The 27,962-nt window shown below is 39.3% G+C and overlaps 1 protein-coding gene across 2 annotated transcripts in view; it reads left to right on the top strand.

Annotated features, from left to right (window-relative positions):
• Positions 1-27,962, top strand: part of epha3 (eph receptor A3) — a 108,065-nt gene that overhangs the window by 41,920 nt on the left and 38,183 nt on the right. For both annotated transcript variants that reach the window (XM_046053692.1, XM_046053693.1), the window contains exons 4-7: positions 10,745-10,900; positions 14,182-14,541; positions 20,846-20,970; positions 27,590-27,752. In XM_046053692.1, the coding sequence (XP_045909648.1) occupies positions 10,745-10,900; positions 14,182-14,541; positions 20,846-20,970; positions 27,590-27,752 (804 nt within the window). The remainder of the gene's footprint in view (positions 1-10,744; positions 10,901-14,181; positions 14,542-20,845; positions 20,971-27,589; positions 27,753-27,962) is intronic.

The raw sequence follows: 27,962 nt of genomic DNA, 5'->3' as shown, positions 1-27,962 counted from the left end.
ATGTGTGTGTCCTTCAGACGTCCTTAGGGGCTCCAGAAGTGAAAGTGGTCTTCCCCAGTGCGCTTTACTACAGTTCTCCACCCAGATCTCAGCAGGCAGGGTAGCTTCTCCCCGACTGGGGTTCAATGTCAGAAACCATATGGACACCAATTCATCTGAATTACAATTGACCAGAGGGATCTCAAACTGGAGTTAGAACACAGAATTCAGAGATTAGATAATTTTTTATGAAAAAAAGATTAATTATAAACTAAATGAATAGTAGCTTATGTGCATGCAATATTCAATTAAATGAAAGACATTAGCGCTAAAACTCAAAGAAACCCAAGATGATGATAAATTAAAAATTCTTTAATTTGCATCTCATCAAAATCCCAGTTAAGAGTTTCCAATAGACTGCTATTGTAGTATTTATCAGTTTACAATAAATTTGGTATGTATTAAAAAACGTAAATGATATCAGTAATATCAGAGGTTTAGACTAGTGTAGTTGTTTGCATTTGTGCACTGTCTTGCATCCATGAGATTATAAACATCTTTGTGTGAGCCTTGCCAAGTGAGCGCATTGAGTGAAGTGGGTCATCATCATTTTGTGTGTGTGGGTGTATGTGTGTGTGTCCAACAGCATGGTAGATGGCCTATTTTCTCTTAAAGTAGAGAGCATGTCCTCTCTGGCACTGGTCAATAAAATTGTCCTGTGTTGCGTGTCTCTCAAAAGGGGCCACAAAAAATGACCTGGCACACAGACGCAAACACACAAATAGACGCATATTTACTTAATGTTGAAAGATGCATTTGGAAATAGAATAACTACCTGGAGCTCCCCTTTTTCCTCAGCCCCTCCCTTTTACCATATACCTTTTCACTCCAGTTTTCCCATCCATCCAACTATTCAGTCATTATATAGATATTCTTCTATCCATCTATCTATCTATATATTTATGCATCTCAATCAGACCCAGACTTCTGACGGTCGCAACACTGGTCAACACATGTCAGTAAATATCAGTAACATGGGTCTTCTCGTCAAAAATACATTATGTTACATCAAAAACAATTTTTCACCTCACCACCAAAATGTGTTCTTGTAACTGGTCAGTGTTCTCTCACAGTGAATTATGCAGATGATTTGTATTTCTGCCTCTTTAATTTCAAGGATGACAGCAGCAACGGATGTTTGGTTTAGCTGAGGTTTGGCTTTCATCAAAAACAGACAACATGCAAACTAACACTGATTTTACTGCAAGGAAATAACTTTATGTTGATGTTATAATATATATTTATATATGCAGTTTATTATATTCTAAACCCTCGACTTGCCAATGGAAAACCAAGCAAAGGATGGATATCTGTTCCACATCAATTTTCCCATATCCTCTACGGTGACATGGTTGCCGCCGGCTACCATTGTCACGCATGGGATTCTGGTACAATGGTGTGTCCAGCTCTAAATCACCAGGTTGACAACAGCTAGTGTGTTTGTGTGAATGTGTGTTTGGTGTACATGGCTGGATATCAGTTGTATTCAAAGCAGCACAATAGTTCTGTAAAGGATGAGTGGAGGTAAATGGGTTTAAGGCTGGTTAGGTTGTGCAATGTGTGTTTCCAGGGGGTGTAACAGTGGAATGTGTGTGTGTCTGTGAGAGGGCATGAAGAGGTCAGAGTCGTCTTCAAACACAACACAATGCATGCATATACACACAGATACACCCACACACACACATTTTAGTGTAGTGAAAATGTCAACAGTGTTAGTGATACTGCGTGTGAAGGATCAAGACAAATAGGTTTATTGTTGGTGTGTGTACGTGGTTAGTGTTTATGTGTGGGAATGTGCTAATATGTTCTCATCTTTTTGATTGTGATTTCCCACTGTGTCTCCCCCTCAACCATCAGCCTCTAATTGTCCCTAAGTCTCCCCATCTATTACACACACACATACAATGTGGGGTAACAACGTAATCAATATGTAACTTGGTAAGATATCTAACAAAGACAGATTCCTTTGTTATAACTTTTCATGTGTGTGATAAAGTCCTGTCTCCCCACATTATAGCAGTGAAATTAACATCAGCTCGGTGTGTGTGTGTGTGTGTGTGTCCTGGTTGTCCTGGATTTTCTTACTGACCTGGCTAACCTCTGGAGTGTGGAGAGTGTAGGAAACAATTATTGCATCCTTGATGGATACAGCAGGGAGTTGATCCATGCCTCTGTGTGTGTGGGATTTGTACAGCACTTGCCCTGTTTTGCCCCAGTTTATTGTCCTTCACATAATAGCAGTGTTTCACACACACACAGACACCAACACACACCACACACACACATATAACATATGATATAATTCTTTCTCATGCTCTCTATGACACAATTTTACTTTTTAACATGACTCTCCATTGAGCTTGTTGTTAGAAATAACGTGTAATGTGAAAATGTGCCATTTTACATCCCTGTAAACAGATGGACATTTTAAAGGAATCATTAGAGGCACTCATTAAAGGTGACAGTTGTTGTTATTTTTAAATTACACAATGAAAATTGTCAGATGTCTGAGATTCAAAAGTATTTTGAGACGTGTAATGTACATGCCCCTAAATGTTTTTATTAGAATTAAAGACAGCAAGTGTACTCTAACAGACCACTGATGTGTTGATTGTGCTAATTTCCCCTTGAACTGAGCAAAACTTTATTGAATATAAAAGAGAGGAGTTCAGTCGCTAGTCTTTTTTATCACCAATGTTAGGCTGATATATGAAGCCCAATATTTGCTACTATTAAGATCTAATTTAGTGCAGGCAGCACACTTTGGCTATACTGCATTTTTGATAATTACATAAAATTATTATTTATTATTATAAAACTCTTCATCTGTTGCAAATAATTGTTTTTATTGTAACAGTAATTACAGTAAATTAGTAGGTTTTTGGAAAAGATAGTGGGGAAAGATGTATCATTTCCCAAACACAATATCAGGTCACTTAAATCATAAAACCTTGAGGCACGCAAAACATACACAGTATTTGGTCTATTAGTGTGATAAAGTGCTTGTGTGGCCTGAGTGTTTGTACTTACAAACATGAGTTTCCTTTCTGCTTTCCTGTCTGCTACAATACATGGAATGTAGACCTTCCACACCTTGGACTTCCTCCTCCTCTTCTATTTCAGCTCCTCCCATCCTCTTCCTCCAGCTCCCTTCATCTTCCTCTACTTCCTTTCGTCCTCCTCTTATCCTCCTCATCAAGCTGCTTTATTATGCAAATCAGTGTTGGATCAGATCACTTAATTAAGCCTTACTGTGCCAGTTTATGCATGCGCTCACACACACACACACACACACACACACACACATACGTGGTAACTTTCTTTCACACAGACAAGAACTGCTGATGGTTGTGTGGTATAATGATTAGTATTCTGGACTCTGAATCACAGACACACACAGGCTCACACAGACTCACACACACATATACACAGCACATCTAGGCAGCAGAAGAGTCTTTTTGAGTGTGCATAGATATACAGACTTGAATAGCGGGTTCTCTCCAGGCCATTAGCCGGCAGTTAGCATCACAAACTCAAATCCGGCCCTTCACTGCTCAGCTGATGAAGCCAACAGCTTCATTTCTATGGCTGCTGAAAATGCAGCTTATGAGGTCATGGCAATGCCACTGAACATCAGGGTCTGAAATTGATCTGGTGGCCCATTTTTAGTTGCTCTTTGTAAGCTAGATGAGCACAATTGCTAGTTTTCCTATCGCAGATCTGATTCATTGCTAATTTTAGTGAGAAATCTGATCTATGACTGAGTTAAATTAAAACAGGGAACTGTAAAATAGTGGGATCAAGAATACCAGATTGTTAAATTTTTAGCCATGTCATTATATAAATTTGGCTTTGTTGGATATAAATGAAAATGAAATATCTCCACATGCATTCACTATTGTAACACACACTATATATTGTAACAGTGGCCAAGAAAATTTATATGCAATTCCATTTTCAAATGTGTCAGTGAAAAGCTCATTCAGTGAAACAGTACAAGATTTCTCTACGATTACAGGCTTTTCTTTCCTTTATCATTTACCCTTGATCTACAGAGTGTGCCACTTTCTTAATATTCCAGCTAGAAGCAATGACTTTGAGGTCCTGGGAGTTGTTCAGGCACACAGATCTCTAAGAAACCACTAAAATCTGCTGATGTTACTGCTTTATACTAACCTGATCCTTCCTCTAACTTATGCTGTTCCAGTGCCAGACTGAAACGGCCACGGTATCTAAAATCACCAGCAATTACGACCTTAAGAGCTGAGAGCCTATTATAGGCCTTAGTTAACATTCTGATTAGCTTTGGCAGCTCTCAGCACTGTCACTGAAACCAAATTACTCTGAAGGTTTAGTTTGGACAGGTAATGTGTCCTGCAGTTGATAGATGCTGGCTCTGGAAACTTGCAGATGTGCAGAATCACTTCTCCACTCAGACTGGCAAGCAAAAGCACATTGGTCCGCATTCTGACATATGAATAAACTCCAGAATTGTTTCCAATGTGACTGTCATGGCAGATGACACAATAATTGAACATGGGAGAGACGGAATGCGAAGCAATTTGCCCCAAGACTAAACCTATCAATTTTGGTGATTGCTGTCATTTATAAATGAATTCATTTTACGGACATATTAGCTTTAACAAATTGATTGTAATTCAGCATAATGGATGCCCGTGTAACTTTGTCTGTTAAGAGTGAGATCATCATTAACTGGAGCCTTCAGCATAGCAATGTGTTTCTTATTCTGTGACATATGTGCTTTTAATTATGGCTATCTCAAGCTTAAGAGTTCAGTGTGTAATATATAGCAGGATCTATTGACAGAAATGTAATATAATATACATAACCATGTTTTCAGTGGTGTATAAAGAACTTACATAATGAACCATTATGTTTTTTTAACCTTTTCTAGCCATTTCTATCTACATACACGCGGGTCTCCTTATGTGGAAGTCGCTATTTTACGCCGCCATGTTTCTACACTAGCCCCTTTATTAGAAGTAAGAAGATATGTGACGTTTGGACAAATGGAGGCCCACACGTATTATTTAGCACAAGAGCTGACAGAGCATGTCGGCCACCATAGCTTCTCCCTGCTCGCTTGGAATGGGAGGGGTGAGCGGTGACTGATGGGGCATTCATGTGGTGTCAGACTTATTGGAATCTTTCTTTCCTCCTCAAATCTTTATTGCAAAATGAGAAATAAAGTGTACATGGGACATAAAGAAGTACACAGAACTTTTTTCCAGATTTATGAAAAATTACGTATTGCAGATACGTACATTTGCAAACATATAATTTGTAATATGGTTATTAGTTTTAGATGTCTGCCTGTTGTTTATATGCTCCGATAATGCTAATTCAAATCTTCCTTGTAGTAGCGTCCATGTTAATTCCACATTCCAACCTAAGAGCACATGAACACACTGAAGTCAGAAGAATGACTTCACAATGGGACCATTTAAGGAGCACGTTAATGCACCATGAGTTGCTGCAATTTGCTACCCTCACCACTATAACTTACACACTGAACCTTTAAGTCAAGCTAATACAGACAACAGTATGTATGTATTGTTGTTGCGAGTATGTAATATTTTGTCTTTAAACATAATTCAAACTTAAATTCTCCACTGGTAGATCATCTTTATTGCAATGTAGCCATGCTTGCATTTTTATGTATTTCCTCAGCCATGTGCCTGTATCATATCATGAGGAACTATTTTTAAACAATGACTTAACTATTAGGGAGTGAAAATTCTCCACCAAAATTGACCAGTTTCATAAAAGACAGTGACCTTTTTCAGATTTCTGTAACTTGTTACTGGTTGGCCTGAAGGGGGATTTCATGGCAGGGGGCAAGATGTTTACTGTTGCCATGTTTCCAGTAACATTACAAGTGGCTCCGGATAAGACCACCAGCCAAATGCCTAAGCTGTCAAAGTAAATAACTTTTCCATTTCAAAGAGAGCTATTCCAATTAAGAAAAGAAGGATGGGGGGAAAGAAAGAGAAGGGAAAGCCACAGAAAAGAACTGGAGGAGGGTGGGCAGGATGAAGGGGAGGTGGAGGACGGAGGAAGATGGAAGGGGAGAAGAGAGGGAGTGAAAGTCATTGGGATCTTGTTGGACTGAAAAAGAAAAGAGGTGGAGGTGGTATGGAAACAGGAAATCAATTGTGGGGTTGTTGCTTTTCACTAGGCTGAACCTTGAAGCGTGTGTGAGAGAGGGAAAGGGCGAGAGATGGAGACCAAAACTGAAGCTTCAGGTTAGGCTTACACTGATGGGGAGTGGGGCAGAGGTACTTTCCCACCTTCCCTGTGCGACGCCAATCAATTTACAACTAACGAGTGAGGTCAAGAGGACGCAAATCACGTGAGAAGTAACATGCTAAGTGTAATCTTCTGTCATGTTTTTCAGATGATTACAGCATATTCTTATAAAAGCTTATTTGTGGTTCTAATGAGATTATTATCATGTAATGGATTTGTGACTCTAAAGATGCTGTCATTTGCTGAGTTTAAAACTACCCATCAAATTGTGAAATATCTGTATGCTTTAGAATCACCAATTCGGACGATAAATTCTCATTGTTGTCTCGAAAAGTCTATGAAATTGGTCCATTTAGGCAATGCATAGTAACAAAATCCAGTCTCCCCAAGGTCACGTCAGGTTTCCAACTAACATATAATAAAAAGAGGGACTGCATGTGATCACTAGAGCATCCAGCGTCCATGTTAATTATTGATGAGGGTGTCCTATGACCTAGACTATTGATTGAGCAAATTGCAGCCCCAGTTATTTTACAACCATCATATCATGTGGCTGCTGTAGCTGTGTATGTGTACACATGTGTCTGTGTGTAAATGTAGTGTGTGCTGCTCTTTAAAAGTGAATGAAGAGATTGTATTTCAGCTGTCACTATGTAGAAAGTAGCGAGACATTGTGTTATACCCCTGTGTGTGTGAGTATTTGCAAGAATTGAATGTCTGTGTGCATGTGTGTGTGTGTGTGTGTGTGTGTGTGTGTGTGTGTGTGTGTGTGCGTGTATCACAAAGGACTACTTACAGGGACAGTGATTCAGTCCTTACATGCTGCTCCTGCTGCTGTTATTGATTTGAAAATAAATAAAATTCCGGAGAGATATTCTGCAAATAATAGTTTCTCTCTATTTTTCAAGGTGATACTCTTGTGAAATGTCTGTGTCTCTGTATGTTACTTACAAAATCGCACACACAAGCACACACATCATTTAATTAATCACACATACTCTGTCATCTGAATAGGTGCTTCCTCTCAAGGGGGTCGCACACACATGCTACCGAACACAGTATCATACTATACACTCATGCCCCTGCACACACTGCTGGTGAATGTCAGCGTAACACATCACAGTTCTCCTCTAGATGAGTAGTTAACCTCCTGCAGGCCAAATCTGATTTTACCATCAGCCTCTGTCAGAGCTTTTTATCCTGGCAGACACACAGGGTAGGAACAGGACATTTATTATCCTTTTCAAACAGTTATAAAAATATTTTTAGGGTTGTGGTCAAGAAAATACAACATATCGCTATACTGTCATATGAAAAGCTCATACCGAAAGTTCAGCTTTGGTTATTAATTTTTGCATTGAAAGTTTATGAGAGCCTCCATGTGCCTAATAAGTTTCACGGCTGTGTTACGCACTGAAAAGTTTCCCGTATATTTTAAACTTTCAAGTGGAAATGAGGCTGTTTTTCCTGCATTTGTAAAGTCTTGACTTGCCAATTATTCATCCAAGTCCAGCAAGATGTTAAGTTTCTCCAACAGTTACAGAGGGCCATGCTTGAAGGATACTGGCGATATTCCATATATATATTTTGATCCTCCTAACTAGTATTTTCAATGTAGCCAAAGAATCATACAGATCATTCCTCTGTGCTATAGACCTCCACTGTTGTCCAGAAACTGTTAACAACAACCATGTAAGAGCCACACCATTGCATAGGATGCAATCCACAGTGCAGTTTAATCAGTCCCACAAACACCAAGCACTAAATATGCACTAATGTGCATTAATGCGGAGCTGAAAATAGTCCCCAACAAATTCACCTTTACGCCTGTGTCTGTAGAAGCAAATAGAATGAGGAAATAATTATCAAAATGAAAATATATATTTCTGACCTATTTTAAAAGAGTAATATCTTCACTAGGAACCAATGGGCTTGGGGCTGAGAGCCACAGATTGTTTTGGTTCAGACTTAAAAAGCCTTCAACTACATTTTGAAATAAATTGTCTTGATATTTCTTATCTGCCTTAATCTGTGTTATCATAACAGAACAAGAAAAAGGTGTGTATGCATATCTCCATAATTGAGTAGTTTCTAATCCGCAGGGAAATCGATGCCAGGATTTAGAACATACGGTAGCTAAAGGGAAACAGATCCAGCTGGACTCTAGCCTAGGTTTAACTATCCAATGAATATAGTGAAGGCATCTTTTGTTTGGTGTTAGCCAGGAGTGAACTGTTGGGGGCATATGTGCTCTGTCACAGGTTGTTTAAGGACAGAGGGATCAGACGAAGGTTCACTCTGTCTCTATTATGAGATTAATTCATTTGAACTTTTGTCTGTTTATCCACACTTGTGTTTTATGTTCCTTGTGTATTTCTGCTGACCCAGCGGTTATCTTGCTGCTTCTTTCACCTGATTGGCTGGGGGCGCAGACTGTCAGGTCCAATTTCCTGGCGCGTCCTCCAATCAGGGTGGTCTGTTTTGTGTATGTCAGCAAGTGTTGTGGTTGTCATTCCATCAGTAGGATCATATTGGGCTGTTCGAACCCACATCACATTCTATCACTCACACACACACACACACACACACACACATACACACTGTAAAGGGGAGGTAGAAGAGTATTTAGTGCAGCATGGGGACCTTGGTGTGCCAGTGTCAGTGATGGATATGGCAGTAGTATCAGCAGTGTTGGCTTTTAACTTTGTTGTCCACCACTGGGATCTGTCAGACCTGTTCTGCTGAGCTCACACATTCTGTGGGCTCACTGCTAATGCTGCTAGCCATCTCTTTAATCTAGTGTGTGTGCATGTGTGTGTGTGTGTGAGAGAGAGAGAGAGAGAGAGAGAGAGAGAGAGAGAACAAGCTTTTTATCTGTGTATGGGTACAACAGTATCAGATTACTGTAAAAAATTATATATATCCATCCATCCATCGTCAACCGCTGCAACTAGCCTCATTAACAAGGCCCGGGTCCCCTACTGACACTCCCCCCTTGCAAATGATACAAATGTCTCTGCACATATATTTCATCTCGTGTCGGGCACAGACCTGGCGCGTCGCAAATATTTGTTGTTGATTGTTGATCTTTGTTGTTGTATATTTTTATGTTTTCAGTTTATATATTTATATGTACATAATATTCTCTTCTGTTGCGTTACTTCTGCACAGCACAGACCCAGAATAATGTATAAATCTCCAACGTTGTTCTTCCATTCCATATTTATATATTTCTACAGTTATTTATGTAGACTGTATGTTTGTCTACGTGTAGCACCTTATCACCACAGCAAATTCCTTGTATGTGTAAAACACTGTGTGGCAATAAAGCTCCTTCTGATTCTGATTCTGATTATCCTGCGTACAGAGTCGCGGGGGGCTGGAGCCTATCCCAGCTGACATCGGGCGAAAGGCAGGGTACACCCTGGACAGGTCGCCACTCCATCGCAGATATATATATATATATATATATCTTAGCTGTTCCTTGGACTGCACTCTTCTGGACAGAGCCCTCTGATATATATATATATATATATACGCTGTTTCCAACACTCTTTAAAAAAATCATTTGATACTTTTCAAACACAAAAACTGTCATTTAAATATACTGAGTTCCTGTAATAATTGTAAAGTACATGCTGAATGGTGCTTTAATTCTGTGACCTGTTTTTTTTGTTGGTTTTTTTTGCAGAATTTGGAGTTGCAGTGTACTGACATTAGCTATACCTCTAGTGTTGATATCACTGTCTATGGGCAGTAAAACGGATTTTACCATTATGGATTGTGTTTTTATATGCTTAAATGCTTAGTATCCCATCAGCGAGTCTAGATAAGAGGACATGGGTTTCAACCTGTGAAAAAGGAGAAGAAAAGACTAGAGAATAAATAGTTAGAAAAAGAAGAGGAAAAAACAAAAGAGAAGTTCTTTTTTCATTTTCTCCCTTCCCCTTGATCTTCCTTCCTACACAGAAACACAAACACACTTACACGTGCAATATACTTTGCACAGGTGGAGTGTCACCCTACTTGCACAGATTGCAACAGATTTGTGGTGAGTAGGAGTTAAAAGAGCTGCTGAGTGCAGATTTAATACCACAGATATTTAAAGAGAACGGCCCTTTTATCTGAGGGGACAATTTGCATTATTCATGGTGTGCCTTCTGAGACACAAGAGAGAGAGAAATAAGAGACAAAGACATTTCAGAGAATTATTGTTTTTTTACAAGCAGTCAGTGGATTCTTGTTACATTAACAGCAGATTTACATTCAGTCGCAGTTTGTTTATATGTGTGTGTGAGTGTGTGTGTGTGTGTGAGCGCAATATCCCCATCTTTCATTTCTTACTTGCTTTTGTTGTAGAATGCAGTTATTAGATAGCTATCGACGTTCTGGTTCAGCACGACACTCATGCCTCTGTCTATTCTTTTGTCTCCAGTGTGCAGGGCAGGCTTCTACAAGTCAACGCTCGGAAATTTGGAGTGTGCAAAGTGTCCGCCTCATAGTTTCTCTCACCATGAGGGGTCCCTTCACTGTGGGTGTGAGAAAAACTACTTCCGTGCTGAAGGAGACCCTGCCTCCATGGCCTGTACACGTAAGTGTGCTTTTATACCAGTTTGCTTACATTATTTTGACCAGAGGAGCCCTCCAGTGTGGCCAGTAAAACATGCAATGAAACCTGTCTTAACCTTGCCTTGAAGAGACACTGAAACCCATTAGTTTGGCTTTCATTATGTGTAAGTGACTTATGATGGTCTAAATGCTTTTAGATGCTTTTCACACTGAATCATATTTGTCCCTGCAGTATCTTATCTAACACGTTATTGTTGTACTCATACCTATGAACACGACGCAAAAATGCATTGGACAAAAAAGATGTCTAACAGTCTAACATTTTTTACAGTGTATTTTGACAGTCTCGCTTGTAGGTGGATTTCTATACAGTTGAAGCTTGTTATAATAGTGTGCAATTTCCAAATTCACAAGTAAAAATAGCTTCCTAATAGAGAAAGATTGTTAAAATTCCTTGTTTATTTAAAGGTCACTCTTTATCACCTTTTCCGCTCCCTACATGATTCTCTTTTGTCTCCGTCTGATGCAAATGGATTGCAGATGCAGATACAGATGCCTCCTGCGAGCCTTCCAAAATGCATTCCCCATAAAACTATAAATCACTGCATTCCCTGATGTCAGGTTATGGATACATCCGTTACTAAATGGGTTAGGAAGAAAAAAAAATCTCACTGCGTGGAACAGTAGAAAATACAAAAATCGACGCCCACAGCCATACAGACAGAATCCTAATTAGAAAGACAGTCACGGCAGGTCCCTGTTGTGATTATCTCAACGCCATCTTGTCAACTAGGCAAATTTCACCTCATTGGGACAGATTGAGCGACACAAGGGCTGCAAATGAATAGATAAGTCGTTAGAAGATAATGATCATGATTATGCTGTTAGCGGTGTGATAGAGGTTTGTTAAGAATTGATTTTGAAAAGTTGAAAATGATGGCAGGATAATCTCACAGGGCAGGACAATGAGAGAAAAAAACTGTCTAAAATGAATACTTTCAACCGTATGGTACTTCCTGCTGTATTCAACATGAGGAGTTTCTGTAACAGCTGTATTAACAGTGTATAAAGTATAGTTCGTCTACTCCCAAGAATTCAGTTCCACCAATTAAAAATGCATCAGTGCATTCCCCTACATCCCACAGTACCGCCTCCAAATTAGCACAAATATGCACAAGAAGTGCTGTCTGCCTTGCTGATCATCACCATAGCTGCGTTTTTTTGTTTTTGCTGACATCTCCAGCGATAAGTAGGAAGGCTGGAAAGAGCCTAAAGAGAATAGTCAATGCATAAATCCTTTTCTGAGGAATTGGAGATTACTCACACATCCTCAGTTCTTACACACCATAATTCATGTCACATGTTAATCTTGATGTCAATGTATTATTTTGACATTTGGAATTAGTATATGATTGCCTGCATGTGCACATGTGCGTGCCTGTGCAGGTAACATCTTATATGAAGAACAGGTCCAAGAGTTTAGAGTGGTCAGTGGAGTTTGCCGTGTAGGTGAACCAGAGCACTGTCATGGTCAGATTAGTATCAATAAATATGCAGTCTCACTTTTAAGAATATATAAAGTAGGATGATACTTAATGGATACTGTTGATGATGGATAAATAAGCTGTTCTCTCAGGAGGTTCCCCTACCACAGGGTAATATTCACTGGAAAAGGAGAAATGGTTCTGACAAAAGATCTGGGCAAATTATTTCTTGCTACACTAGAACTGGCTGAGAGTATGTTGAATGTTAGCTTGAGATCAGTGGTTGAGGAAGATTTCAAAAGTATTATGGGATGTGCTGCCTGTTTGTACTTTGAATCAATGTGCCCGATCAAATTTCATTCTGGCAACAGGAGGTCAGATTCTTTGCATTTTGTGATTTCTGTTGAGGCTGAGACTTTGATATGATACAGATATCATACAAAACCATAAAGTGTGTTCTTTTAATATACGTTTGAATGGTAATTGCTATTGACTAAAGTAATAGCCTATTACACTGTTTGCCCCTGCAGTGTGTCCTAATTGTGTATTTAACTCTTGATGAATACACATGAAATCTGTTTAGCTCATTTCATTATTCACTTTTCAATTACAAACTGGTTGTGACAGATTATTTAGTCTAGGAGCTGTAAAACTTCCGTCATGTTATGTGACTTACAACATAAAACATGTCTTAAGAAGTCTGGAACTTAGATTTGTGAGACTTGCAGATACCCTAATGTCATTATCAGATCTTCTCTACATCTGAACATCTGGTATATTTTTATTTTTATTTCTCTTGTGCACAAATACAGTCAATGATGGTTATGCAGACTACCAAGACAGGAGCTATGCATAGTTTGCGAGTGAAGTAAATTCTTGTCAAGTCAAACAAACCAAACAAAGCACTTTATCTCAAGACACAATCCACTAAGCCCATTTCAATCTCTTTCCCTCCTCCTCATGCAAGTTCTCAACAGAGTTATTTGGCAGCTTTGTTTTGTCCTCCATGTAATTACAGTCATAGCTTTGATATAAAAATCTGGAAATATTCAGAGGGATCTGTTTGTAATAAGCTGTTTTTACTTTTAAATGTCAGTCTGACTTTGACAGAGACTTTTTTTGTGAAAGAGCCCGTTCCATGATTTTCTCTTTTCTCTCAGAAACAGAGAGGGAAGCAGAAACATACTGTGATAATATACGCAGGCTCATATTAACGTAACCCTGATATTACACTGTACCACAATTAAAGTGCAATGACAGAGGTACTTGAGTAAACATTGTACAGATTATAACAACTCTGTTAAATGCAATCCAAGTAGGTACACTACTTTTGCAATTTAAAGATCCTATGCAATGGAGATAGTCTGTCTGGAAAACTGTTTGGATAAGGCATTTAACTCCCGTTTGGTCACTGTTTGGCATCTTCTAGGTGTCACAACATATACATTACATCTATGAATAATGCGTTACTGAATAAGAGAAAAACTTTGCTGAGAGATTAGATTATTTTGCATTTGAAAGAATTTGCATTACATTGGCTGTAAAACTTAACATGGCAAACTTCTGTTTATTGTATAATGTGAAAAGTGAATCTATCTTGTTCATCTTATGCTGTGTATTGTTCTCGGCAGCAGACTGTGCTGTTAAATCTAATTTAGTTTATGTCAGTCTGCTGTTTGAAGTGGATACTGCTTTTCTTTCTTCTATATTCTTACTACTCATCTTTCTTTTCACCTTCTTTCTACCCACCCAAAACCTTTCTTTTCTCCAATGACCTCCTCCTCCGGTTTTCACATCTTGCCTCTTTTCTGTTTACCAGGTCCTCCTTCAGCTCCTCGAAATGTGATCTCTTCCATCAATGAGACTTCAGTTATCCTGGACTGGAGCTGGCCGGAGGACAGTGGCGGGCGCAGGGACATCACCTTCACTGTCCTCTGCAAACGCTGTCGTGGTGTTACTGCTAACGGCAGCAACGGTGGGGCCCAGCATTGTGAGCCTTGCCGGAGCAATGTTCGCTTTCTGCCAAGGGCCACAGGCCTCCACAACACCACAGTGACGGTGGCTGATCTGCTAGCCCACACTAACTACACGTTTGAGATTGAAGCGCAGAATGGTGTGTCACCGCTGGCCCCCAGGATGAGGCAGTACGCCGCTGTCACCATTACCACCAACCAAGCCGGTGAGATGTCACAGCAGATGGGTAGATGGAAATAGGCATGTGCTCAGATAAGGCATCATGTTATTAAAGTCCAGGTTTCACTCCAGGTTTCAGTCAGTCCAGGTTTTACTGAGTATAGTAGAAATCCTGTGTATACCACACAAGAACCACATCAAGTAAAATAGCCAGACATTTACCCAAAAATTAAATCAAAAGCCTCCGGACTTGCTGTTTAGTGTTCATTACAATCAGTTCTGCTGCGTTCTAGGCATTTTATCCTCTGTGCATCATTCAAACACTGATATCACCCCAAAATAAAAGTGTAAATTGTTGTGAAATGAATACAACTTTATTGTCCAGTTTTATTGCCTGAAAAGTGACAATAGAGTCAAATGATAGATGATGACAGTGGTCTTCTTCAGTGAAGCGTCAACACAAATGCCTCCTGCAGCTCTTTTCTCTGCAAGTCCTGGTTTAGCAGTGTCAGGAGTTTTCAAGGCATGATAAGCCACATCATCATCTCATCTAAACCACTCCCCCATATTCACTGAGAAGATTATCTTCTGATTGAGCAGCTCAATTGAGATGAAGTTTTCATAAAACTTTTATATAGGCTTAAAAATGTAAAGTACAAGACCATATGAGTCCAGGCAGTATATGTATGAAAGGTAAGGTATGAAACCCATGCAGGAAGAAAAGCGTTTTTTCATACTGTGCGTAATAACGCAAGTGTGTGAATAAAAAACAATAGTAACTACCTAACACATGGATAATATGCAAGTACCTCTCTCTATACTGCACCCCTTTCTCTTTCTCAGTCTAAATATCCTTACTGCATAATACACTAGCCTGTAGTTTATGTGCTCCAAACATATGCACTCCAACCATCAGCCCGGGACATTTACAAGGCGATCCCAGGCCACTATTCTCTTGTTTAATGACCAGGATCGAATGTCTTCCTGCTCTGCAAAAAAATATCTCATCCTTTTAACAGACACTATTAATGTGAGGATGGGCTCCTAAAACTCCCATCAATCCTTTATACAAATATCTCTCCACACATCCAGTCCTTAGAAGAATAAGAAGGCAAAGGGATGTGGTGCTGTGAAATTCCAAGAGTAAAATAAATCTAGCTGCAGTAGAAAACACCAAACCTCAGAAATCCCTGACTCTAGCAAGGAATGCGTAAAGGTCTCGTTGTAGTACATCAATTTATTATTTTCCATTTCGCTCTCCCTTGGCTGTTCTCTTACAAAGTTTGCCTTTGTGTTTTTGTTTGTTTTTGTGTCTGCAGTTCAGTGCTTTTTAATTTTTTTTTCACTTTTCCTCTCAATCACTATCTCTCACTTTGTTCTTCTTACTGTCTCTCTTCATCTGGACGCAGGATCCTTTATTTCTACCCATCATTGTGTGCTTCCCCATTTCTCTGAAGAGCGTTTTTTATTCCTGCATTGTGCTTCAAGCCCTTTGTTTGTTTTGATTAGAACACAGACATGGCACCGCCTCGTACCTGCTTTATTTCATGAGCATAAGAATTGCTTTGATTTACAGGTTACTACAGGCGCATTTTGGGTGTAAATACACTCACTCAGGACAATTTCTTCAATTAATGCACGGCATTATTAAAAAGATTGGGCCTCATACAAGAACATTTTTGTATTCTTCTCTTAAATTTCTCTTACTTTTTTGTGCTGTGGGCTCGTCGAGGTTGCCATGCAAGATTTAGCAAATGCTCCTTCTCTTTCAATTAGCATAATTATTGCCCCAGTAAAACCATATAAAGCTACATGTCCTCGCTCGTAAGTCAGGAAGTGTTCATTCATGAAAATGACATTGAAGAGTGAAAAGAAGAACTTTGATTTAGAAGATTGAAGTCCTGCTTTCAGAGATCCATAAAGGAAAGTCAATCATTTTTAACAGTGTCAGCAGTGGAATTAAGGGCATAGGGTCGGATCTGTGTGTCTGTCTGTGGGGTTGCGGCTCTAACAAGTTTCACACTTTCAGAGCCTGTGGTATTCTAAACCGCGTCAACAACCATTCATCTCTCTCCAATATTTCAGCACACTGTCACTCTCTTCCAAGAGCCTGACGAGCTAAGGCATCCAAAAGATTACACTCCCAGCTTATTATATACGGAGAAAAATTAACCTTCAATTAGTGCATCATTTAAGTCGTTTTGCAGTTTGCAATGTTCATATTTATATTGCATACTGTGGCGTCAACATAATTATGGAGTGTAATGTATAGATGTATAATGTATAGAATTTTCTCAAAATTACTTCCAAGTAATGAAATAGACAATCCATTAGTGAAAAATGTTTTAATTAATTTTAATTGCACATAACTCCTAAAAGCACTCGTAAATTGTGCTCATGCCTTAGGAAAAATTCAAAGTACGAGAAAATTGGCGAATGCTGCAAGTTCTCCTAAATCACTCGTAAAAGCCACTTAAGAACAAATCTGTTCGGATGACTGGTTCTAGCATGATCACTGAAAAGGTCAAATAAAGAGTATTAACTTAAGTTTATGAATATTAAAACAGTGCAGCTAGAGTTGTGAAAAGTATTCAGTGATAAGAATAACCTCACACCTTTACAGTGCTCAACACAACTTGCAGGGAAAGGAGAGGGAGGGTGCTTTCTTGACAGCTTCTCTATTTAGGCTGTGCTGGGCTTACTAAGTTATACGGTTTACACTGTAAAAACCTCTTCAGTTCCTTAGTCATTACAAAACAGTGAAGATTCTGGATGAGTGAAGTGCTGTTGAAGTACCTTTATGTTTGATACTGTAGCACCTGTTGACTCAGAAACACATTGCTACATATAAAAAAGAAAGTGGTATTGTGTTTCCACATGTTTTTGCTTATTTAGTGAAGGACTCCTTTTCTGTGATTAGCAGTTATAATGATGACTGTACAGCATATAGCTTTAGAGTTTTCTGGGAGAAAGACTCAAGTGCAAACATACACATACACACAGTGTACAAATATATACACTCAATCATACATATGTAAGCTCTCTAAAGGAAAAACTTGTCAGTATAATAAATTTGCTAATGTTAACGGTTGTGTATACACACAATTCATATACAGGCAGATATGGGATGTATTCGCTCTGTGTTGTCACAGGCCTTGCTGTATTATATGTGACAAGGTCCAGACATGACCTCTTTAAAGTGACAAGACAGGGATGAGTACTAAATACAGATTTTATGTTTGTGTGTGTGTGTGTTTGTTCACATACGTGCACAAAGGCTGAAGATAAGTTGGGACTCATGTAATTTGTTGTCACGAGGAGAAAGGCCAATTGGGATGAAAAGCTACAAATTTTAAGTAAAGACAATCCAAATGACAAAGACAAAATGGTTTGGCAAGACTTTGGGATCTTTGGCAGCACTATAATCAGTGTGCGGTTAGTCAGAGGGATTCTTTCTGCGATCAGAATATATATTAGATTTGAAGAGGACTTATGAACACTAAGAGGGCTGAGTGTGCTCTGAATATTGAAAACCATCTTTAATGTTTGAGTGATCATCAGAAGAGATGGATCTTGGTCTTTCCATATTATAGATCAAGCACACACACACATAGAAGCAAACACACACACAGAGTCCTCTCTCTCTCACACAAATATCTTAGCCTGCAGCTGCACACTCTTCATCAGCCCTGAGAGTTTACAAGGATTAGGTATGTCAGTGCACTCGCCCCACCCGTCTATACACTTTCTCTCACATAAACACACACACATACAGATGCCAAAGCTGTTAAAAGCCGGATTAAGTGTTTCCCTGGGAAGGAGCAGTGTGTCCTGGCAGTGCTGTCAAGGTGCTGTCAGATAGCTCTCCACCTTCCACCTCCTTTGCCCTCCGCTCATTGTCATAACTATGCTAACAACAGAGTAAATGTGATCCACATTTAGAGGAGTCTAATATCAACAGTCTGAACTGTATCTGACCTTGGAAGAGTGGGTTTGAGAGAAGAATATAGTATACTGTAAATACACGCCTGTGTAAATCCCTTCTTCACCTGTTTATTGATATGATGATGTAGTTAACAGTGACCACATTGAAACATAGGGAAACCAATTGCTTCACTCTCATCAATATTTCATCTTAGTAGGCTATGTGTTCACACATCAATAATGTATTCCTGAAGTTTGAAGATGGTGATGATCAATAGCTGTGCAGTTCAAGAGAGTGTACAAACAAAATATTGTGGTTAGAAGATTGGGATGCAGATCAAGAGAGTGATGACAAGCAAGCAACTGACAGTTGAAATTAAGTTTTGGCATTGACCAATGTGTTTGTGTAGAGATGTATAGGCTAGTCTGTGATGCAGGCTGCCAAAATAAGATTTTAGCAATGCTTTTGAGCTATCGGGCAGCATCTTTGTTCATTGAATCACTTATTACTACTAATAGATGCATCGTGTCCCTCATATCACAGGTGAATGACACTGAAGGCCAGTTTTTAAGGCCAATATGTGCCTAGTATGCTGTGTCAGTTTTACAGTTATACCACAGACAGAAACAGAGTGACAGCAAATTAAGTGCTTGGCAATATACATGCAGAGAGTCAGAGGGAAGCGAGGAGAAGGAAGAAGGAGGAGGAGAGGAACTTGAAGCTGCCTCCAAGCGGCCTAGACACAGTAAATCATTACCACCATAAACCACAGAGCCAATAAAAAGCAAAGCCTCACCCCGCTATCAGAACCAGAGGGAGAGGAGGAGAGGAGGAGCAGGGCGTATAGAAACAGATTCTCCCCATCTGGATTCATTACAGGAGAAAAAATAACTTCCCGCGGAAATACATGCAAGTATATGCATGGAAACACACACAGACACACTCTGCAGCTATATAATCACAATCAAGAAAGGCTCGAACATTTCAAAGACAAACATGTTTTTTCCTGTGGTCTAATAAAATTAAAAGTCGATGCCTCAGATGCCGGGTTGGCCCCGGAGCTGCCTGGCAATTAGAGAGCAGTAAAAAAGGGAAATGAGTAAGGGAGTGAAGGGAGAGAGACAGAATGAGGGAGCGGTGCAGGGCCTGATAGAGGGAGGGATGTGCTGGATTACTAGATTGGGACCATGTGAACTCCCCGAGGCAAGGCGATGCATGGGTGAAAGATTGGCGAGGAAGATTGGCGAGTGAGAAAGCACCAAACCAAAAGGGACGGTGCCAGTAGTGAGGGAAAGGGAAAGCAATCCTTTAAAGGGTTTCAAATTAAAAATACACATTACTGGCTGTGTTTCCCTGCTGAGCTCGGTTTCATTGCCCCCTAATCCGGCTCAGTTTCTGGTGCTCATTTGGCACTCAGCCAGCTAATAAGACCTCTAAGTTAGTTTCTGGGCTCCCTGAGCTAACTAGCTAATGGCAGTTAGCAGCAGTTATGAGCTGATTTGTGATATGCTGCCCCCTATTTTTTTGGGAGAGTACTTGAGAGTAGTCTCAAGTAAGCAATATAAGCAGGAATTGAAGTAATGTCTTTGTGTGAAACGTAATGATTTTGATATTTCATATGTGTTTAATATTCTCAAGAGCTCTGCACACAGTTAACATGGTAACCAGCCATGTTTGTCTTTATTTTGATGAAAGTAGCCAGTGATTCCTCCCAGAGATAACTATCTTGAGCTGGCAGTCTTTTCTGTGTCTGATGGTAAATTCTGCTTTTAGTGTCTCTATTTTCCTGCATTTATTCTGGAAAATACTTTTTCTTATATTTTTTCTTAAGCAGACAGCCTTTTTAGAATCATAAATACATATTAAAATTTAATTAAAAACAATTCCACTTTTATTCAGTCAATACTTGCTTGAGTTATAACACAAATAATCTAATGTAGCAAAATAGAAGAAAATGTACTTCAAAGTTAGGTTTAATCTGAAAAGGTTTCTTTAAAGACAGAGATTTGGGTATATATTTTAAGAGACTGCCACTAACAGTATAAACAGTATAAAACTGTAATTGATCCATTACACTTGAAATGTCAAATGAATAGTTTTTATTTGATGAGTTAAGGCTGAATCATCTGACCTAATCTGCTGCATCTCACTCTATATGTGTTTAAGTCTGTGTGTGTGTGTGTGTGTGTCTGTGCATTTAAACACAAGCCACTGTTTGCTTTAGTGTATATCGTCTCATTATACCTGCCGTGGGCTGCAGCCTACAATGTGGCCCCACTTGGCAGTAAACTGAATTAGGCTAACAGGAACCATAGACAATTGCCAGGATACAACACCGGAGACTGAACTTCCACTGAACCTCACTATAAAGGAACTCACTCTCTCTCTCTCTTTCACTCTGTTTCTGTCTATGTCTCCCACCCAGCTCCCTCCCCGGTAACAGTAATCAAAAAGGAGAAGACGTCTCGAAACAGTGTCTCCCTGTCCTGGCAGGAGCCTGAAAGACCCAACGGCATTATCCTCGACTATGAGATCAAATACTACGAAAAGGTTGGTGCAGAATATATCACTGTTAGTGCTTTACCTCACCTCCCTTTGAGCAAGGCAGCATCATTGATTGTACTTTTTCATAGTTTGGGAAATAATTGTAGATAGTTTGATGAGAAGATTGAAACCAGTGTCCATCTGTGCTGTAAATACAAGGCTACAGGCAACATGTACAGAGTTGGAGTTGCTAGTAGGTAATAATTGTCACCTTTGGACAAAGTCAGGCTAATGTAACGGTTCTCCGAGATTGTACTGCACGGTCCTGACTCGAACCTGGGACCTGGTATGGGAGGCGGACATGCTGAAGAGGAGGCTAAAACCCATGTGTACTAACATTGATCTCTTAAAGGTTAAGTGTGTATGATTTAGTGGCATCTAGCCAACTGTCAGAGGTGCTGTCAGTCATGACCGCAACAGTTGCTCACATAATCCTCTCTGTCCTCTGCCTGGAGATACTGGAGAAATGAAAAGGCGTCGGTAGGTTGATGATACGGAACTCACACACATGCTTTATTGTGAGCATGTGAAACAGTTGCTTAATAATAAATTTGTTGAGGACAGAAAAAAACAAATTTTTCCCAACAAGGGAATCAAACTCACAACCTTCTAGGTGAGAGTCTTGCATTTTACCAACTGAGCTAACCAAACACCCTAACATGGAGTTTAATTATTTTGCCATGTTCTCACCCACCATCTAATGACTAAAAAAATTGCTCCAATGCAAAACTTATTTGCGATCCCTGCTGTTTATTATTACTTCTTCTTCTTCTTCAAATGTACGGATTCAATGTAGTGAATTCTACAAGAAGAACATAATGACTCCCTGTAGAGAGTTTTGGGCTACTGTAGAAACATGGCAACATCCATGTAAGGGGGACAAGCGGTTATGTAGATTGAAATGGCTCATTCTAAGGTAACAAAAACATAACAGTGTATTATGTAAGGTCTTTATACACCCCTGAAAACATAGTTATGGATCTTATATTGCATTTCTGTCAATAGATCACCAGAAATATTACACACTGGACCTCTAAGGTGTCTGGGAGTGAGGTTCACACACTGCACAGCCTCGCTGGCTTCCGTTACACTAGCTGTTTCACCCATGAATGTGTAAGGAGGACTGGATACTGAGTTCCAAAACCATTAATTCCTGTGAAAGTTGTTCACTGGGCGCAAACGCTGGCTTATGTCTTGTTAGCTCCTAGTACACATGAATGGGATGATTGCATATGGTGGAAAATGCTTTTTTGACTAAAGTTACAATACAGAGTGCGGCCACTATGCCAAAATTGCCTCACTGCCTATCACTGTTGCTGTGGCTGCTATATTTACTGGATAGATACGGGAATGATATTAATCGTTTTACATTTGGCAAGAATGCACATACACTAATTTCCATTGTGACAAATTTAAGTGCAGTGTTTGCTGGATTGTTGTGAATTAGTTGAAATTTTTGGGGATGGTAAAATTAATCATACGCAATATAATAATATAATATATATAATATAGTCTTGTCTATATAGTCTAATATGGCTTCCTCTTTCTTCTTGTGTGTTCTTACTGAAATATGATACACTGTATGGTATATACCATAAATACTTCTTAATATCAGTCTTAGAACAGGATTAAAATAGAGTTGAATACAAATATTGTCTTATATGAAATTATATTCTACTTTGTTACAAAAGACAGTGATACAAAAGTGCTAAACAAGCTGTTTCGCTCTATGAAAATGGCATGAAAGCGATGTTTTTGATTACAGAAAGCCACTCCTCCTTTTCCCCTCTGCTTCTTTATGTCTAACCTCTCTTCTTGTTTTTCTTTCTGTCTTCATTCTTGTGTTTCTTACTCCTCCTCTTTTCCCTTTTATTTACCTCATCTCCTCTTTTCTTCTCTCCCTCTATTTCTCATCCTGTCCTCCTCTCCTTAATGGAGACAAGTTTTATGGCAGACAGTAAATGTGTCTGTGGGGTCGCTCAATCCTCTGTGAGGGAAATTAGTGCAGAACGAATTACACTGGCTTTCAGCACCAATGCTGTGCTATGGCTGACATTTGATGGTGAAATTAGCCGTGGATGCAAGTTTAATCACTTCGGTAGATTCAGTGTGTATGTGTGTATATGTGTGTCCCAGATCACAGTTTGCTTGAATGCTAACGGTGGCCCCTAATCTCTTGATTAGTAGGCCGACAGAAGCCGTTTCCTCTCTAAACTCTGTTCCCTGCTCAGCCATCCTTACCTAAGATGCTAAAACAAGGCCGGAAAACAGCGAGAGGAAAAGTTAATGACTGATACTGGGTCAGAGCTCACTGCAGGTCTAATTCTCCAAACTGTGGTTTTTCAATCGCACACAAATGTTCACAAATGCATATTCATTAAAAGAGGATACGGGGAAAGAAAGTGTGGAGTCTAAGGAAGAAAGATATCTGGATCTTTGCACTGATCCCTGTTAATCACACTGTCTCTCAGGAATTACAGAGACACTCAGGGATAGAAACACAAACAAACACACACACACACACACACACACACGAGCACAAACCAAGTTCCCAGAGGATTCTCCACAGCAGCCATACATACCCAGGGATTTCAAACTCCAGACAAAAGGCTCTTCCATGCAGAAGAGCAAACTGGGACAACCAAGGGAGACCCCCATAACCACCCAGGATAGAGGCCTCTTCGTGTGGCAAGCAGAGGGACGCTGAGGGCCTCTAGCATGCCAAGGATCAAGGCCATGGAAGGACAAGAGTCGAAATTTCCCTCACCAAGACCACACCATGACTCACTTATGAGACAGAAAGAGGCTTTCAGAGACACTCAGACATAATTGCATATACGCGTATACACGTAAACAGGATGGTGACACAGAACACAAAACCAGACTGGCAGAGATTAAACAAGAGCTTTTAGCAAGAAGAAGATGTTCAGATTTGCAGCATTGGCCAGACTTTTCTGTGTTTGTGGCTTTCTCTGTCTTTATTTACACAAGTTTAAAACAGACATTCACAGTGTACATAATCATGTAATCCAATAGCAATTGACCGGTGCCTCCAGCTTCTCTTAATGGAGAAAAGTGAGCATTTCGCCAACAACCACACAACATCATTCAAAGCAAAATATTTCTGTATAGTAGATGAATTACTCAATGGACCAAAAGATTTCTGGGGTCAAAGTATTGCCGACTTAGAGGGGCATTTTAAAAGTTGAGTTATTTCATCTGTATAGCCTAGGGCTTTTCCAGTGTGAGTATGAGGCCGAACACAATTATTAATCGTCACAAGTCATTTAGTCTCATGTCTCTATTAATACTAAGTGCTGATTTGACTTTGACCATTTTGTGTAACATTTCCTGCCAACTGATGAAAACATAGACTTCACAATCTTCTATGTGCACCCAATAGATCATTTCACTTGGTCTATGTTAAGTCACTGGGCGAATCCATGTCAACACTAAGTGAGGCAGTAGCAGGTTAGCAGCATAGATAACCCTGAATGTTTATAGCATCTGTCGTTTTCAAAATCGTCAAAATGACACAAAATAAGTGACAAAACCTACGGAGAGTTTTATGTTTTATAACCATTTAAAATTTACTTAGGAAGTAGGGGTTTGGTTAACTTACCACAGAACTAAATAATTAAAGTTACATGAATAAATACTTCTTTGGAAACACCCTGATTGGTCACATTTCCATTGCTAGATGTTTGGCTTAAGGGGAACTTAAACTAAAAAAGAAAGAAAACTGCGTTTGGGACTGATGCACTAAATTATATTTATACCAAATATCATTAACTCACTGCTAAGTAGCTACAGCAAAATGTACGTCACTATATGTTATGATAAATTTTAACTAAGGCAAACCTCTCAAAGTTTGTCAAAATATGTAATCACAGTGCTGATGACAGAAAAAACACGAGTTACTGTAGGAATAAACCTAAATCTATGGTGAAGTTAGACATTATGTAAAAGAAGGGAATGTTAAGCTCACTGCAAGTTCAGATATGTTCTAAGATCTTTATTAGTATATTTTCCAGGGCTTAAAATAACAAAAGTGATCTAGTACTCTGAATCTTTAGTTTAAGATTTTAATGATTAAGTACTTGATAATACTTCCTCCCCCATACAACTTTCTTTCATGCAGTCCTGCTGAGTAATGCATTTCTACTGCTAAAATAAATAATAATGAATGATATATTTATGTTAAGACTAGTTTTTATTTAAATTACTTAAGAAATAGTCATTTCACACATATTTCTTATTATGTTTGTCAGGGGGCAGATGTATCTCAGAGGTGAACTGAAATCTCAAATCTCAAATAAAGTGATGGTACTCTGAAGAGGTTTATAATATTAGTAGCAGACATGGCTCATGCCAAGAAAACCCTTGCAGCTCATTATTCTTTCAATAACATGTCTTTTGCTTCTGTCTTTGCCCGCACTGCTCTTTCCACCGACACATACTTGCCAGTGTTTCACATGGTCATGAAACCAGAGGCTGTTTCCGACCTATGTCTCCTATATGTGGGAATTCTTGGGGAATGTTTGGTGATATTCTTGGGAATTCCTAACCAGAAAGCGTCCCAGAAGAGGAGGTGTTTCACCTTTGGAAATCCCAGGCTAACCGGATGATCTCCTGGTCACTTTAACCGGCTAAAGCACACACTACAGGCGATAAGGCATTTCAAGTGTACTTTGTAAAAATATAATTTCTGGGAATACACATTGCTGATTGTTTTTGCATGCTTTATCACTGTAATCTAAAGAGCAGAGAGAGAGAGCTTCAAATCCATTTTAATTTGGGCTGTTTATTTAGTCTCAGATGGAAGGAATGCAGGCTGAAACACTGTATTTACAAGACTTCTGCTGTACATCTTCTGTTTTGGGGTCTGTATGAGTTTGCATCTATGTGTGTGTGTGTGTGTGTTATACAAGCTATAATTTACTACGGCTTTGTTTAGATTGTCAAAAGCAGAACGCAGCGCAGAGGCCATATTAAATTCTAGAAGTGTTCTGGTGAGACACACATAGCTTGTCGGGCTGCAGTGTGCAGAAAAGAGAGGTGTTTGACCTGAGTTTCTTTCTGTATCACACACCCATATACACACATATACACACACAAAGGTGCTTGTACCACACCTGTGTGTGATTTTCAGGGGATCACATGCTGTCCTGAACGCGGAACGGTGACAAGCTGTAAGTAGATTTATAGCTGTGATGAAGAGTTGTCCCAGCGCAGCTCTGGTGTATCAGTTACCTTCTCACACATATAGCAGTTTAAAAAGCTTTGTGCACCATAAAATTCTGATCCACTCCATTAATGGTAGGGAAGTTTCTTTATGAATGTCTACATGTGTGTATGCCGTTGCCTGTACCAATGAGTGCCTCCTTCTAACAGGGTCTATAAAATGAGGATTTGACTATGCCTGTACATGATTTGGCCTTGAATGATTTTTATGAGCTCGGCTATGTTGCAAAACACGTTGCTCATTTTCAAGATTGTTGAAATCATCCCCAATAGGTTGTCATTAAGATTTAGGATCGGCCATGTCCTATTTTCCCCCCTTTTAACAGTTTGTTTCATAGCATTGAATTTGGTCAATAAAAACGTGATTGCAAACCTATCTGCAGCATGGACTGACTCAGCAACTTTCACCCTGGACAATTCAAACACATTATGAGGCACAGAGAAACACAACATTTGGTTTTACATCTATTGGTATTCAAGCAATAATTTTTCTTCCTTGTTTTAATGCTGGTGCTCAGTTATGTTATGCTGTGCCTCCTATCCTGTCCTGATAGTGACAGGCTGTCTAACAGTCTAATTGCTATTGCAGTAGCTATTGTATTTTATTTTCACATTTATGAACTTCTACTTATGGCATCTTTGCTAAAAGAAATTGTCGAACTAGGGTTAAAAATGCTTTTAAATTTCTATATCATTCTTGTTTAATAATCTCACACACATAAAAGTGAAAAATAGATGGTTATTATTTTCTTTTTGATTTCTCTTATTATCTCTTCCCTGATGTCTGTATATCTATAAAAGTAACACCTGGCAATCATTTGAGCCCACTCCTGCATAAAATAACATAAAAATAAAATAGCATAATAATAAATCTATAGAATATTTGCAGCTTCATTCCAACAACACTATTGGATTGGGGCCTCTTATTTTCCTAACTGGAAATGCCACTGCATAGAAAAAAAAAATCAAAAATCAAAGGGCTACCATCTATCTTTTCTCCACTACCTCATCTACCTCCTGCCCTCCCATCTTTTCTCCACCTCTTTTCTTCCCTCCACATCTGGAAACAATGTGCTGAATGCAGACTTGCTGTGTAAATCCTCCTGTTGTGTTATCAGTGGAGATCAGTAGGAGAGATGTCGTAAAAAATTAAAGGCATAATTCTTCAGATTGGAAAGAAAGCTGCCAAACTGCTTGGGATGTTTGTGTGGGCATTTGTGTCAAAATGTACATGCACATAATGCATACTATGTTGAGTTATTGTATTTTATCATTAATAGTTCAAAATCTGACTAAATTGTAGTATTTTCCACACAAAAAAGTGTTTCACAAATATCTTCCATTCTCTGTCACACTTTCCTTTGTCCTCCTTGTCTCACAGGAGGAGCAGGAGACCAGCTACACCATCCTCCGTGCTCGGGGTTGTAATGTGAGTCTGAATGGTCTGAAGCCCAACACCGCCTACCTGCTGCAGATCAGAGCTCGTACCGCTGCCGGATATGGAGCCAGCAGCCCCAGTTTCCAGTTTGAGACCAGCCCTGACTGTAAGTTCAGCACAGAATAGAAGTTTTATTGTACTGAGTAGTGTTGATGTTCATCTTTTACTTTATTGTCATGAAGGCTCTACAACTTAGATTTATTGTTTTCTTAGTTATGTTCAGTTGTGTCTTGTTTTGTTTAGTTATTAATACAAGGTGAGATTAAGGCTGTGAAAGCATGTCATTTTCAGATGTATTTTATTACATATTGTGTAA

The sequence above is a fragment of the Micropterus dolomieu genome, linkage group LG07 (genome assembly GCF_021292245.1).
Source record: "Micropterus dolomieu isolate WLL.071019.BEF.003 ecotype Adirondacks linkage group LG07, ASM2129224v1, whole genome shotgun sequence".
Lineage (NCBI taxonomy): Eukaryota > Metazoa > Chordata > Actinopteri > Centrarchiformes > Centrarchidae > Micropterus > Micropterus dolomieu.
This window is presented reverse-complemented; position numbering and strand designations above follow the sequence as displayed.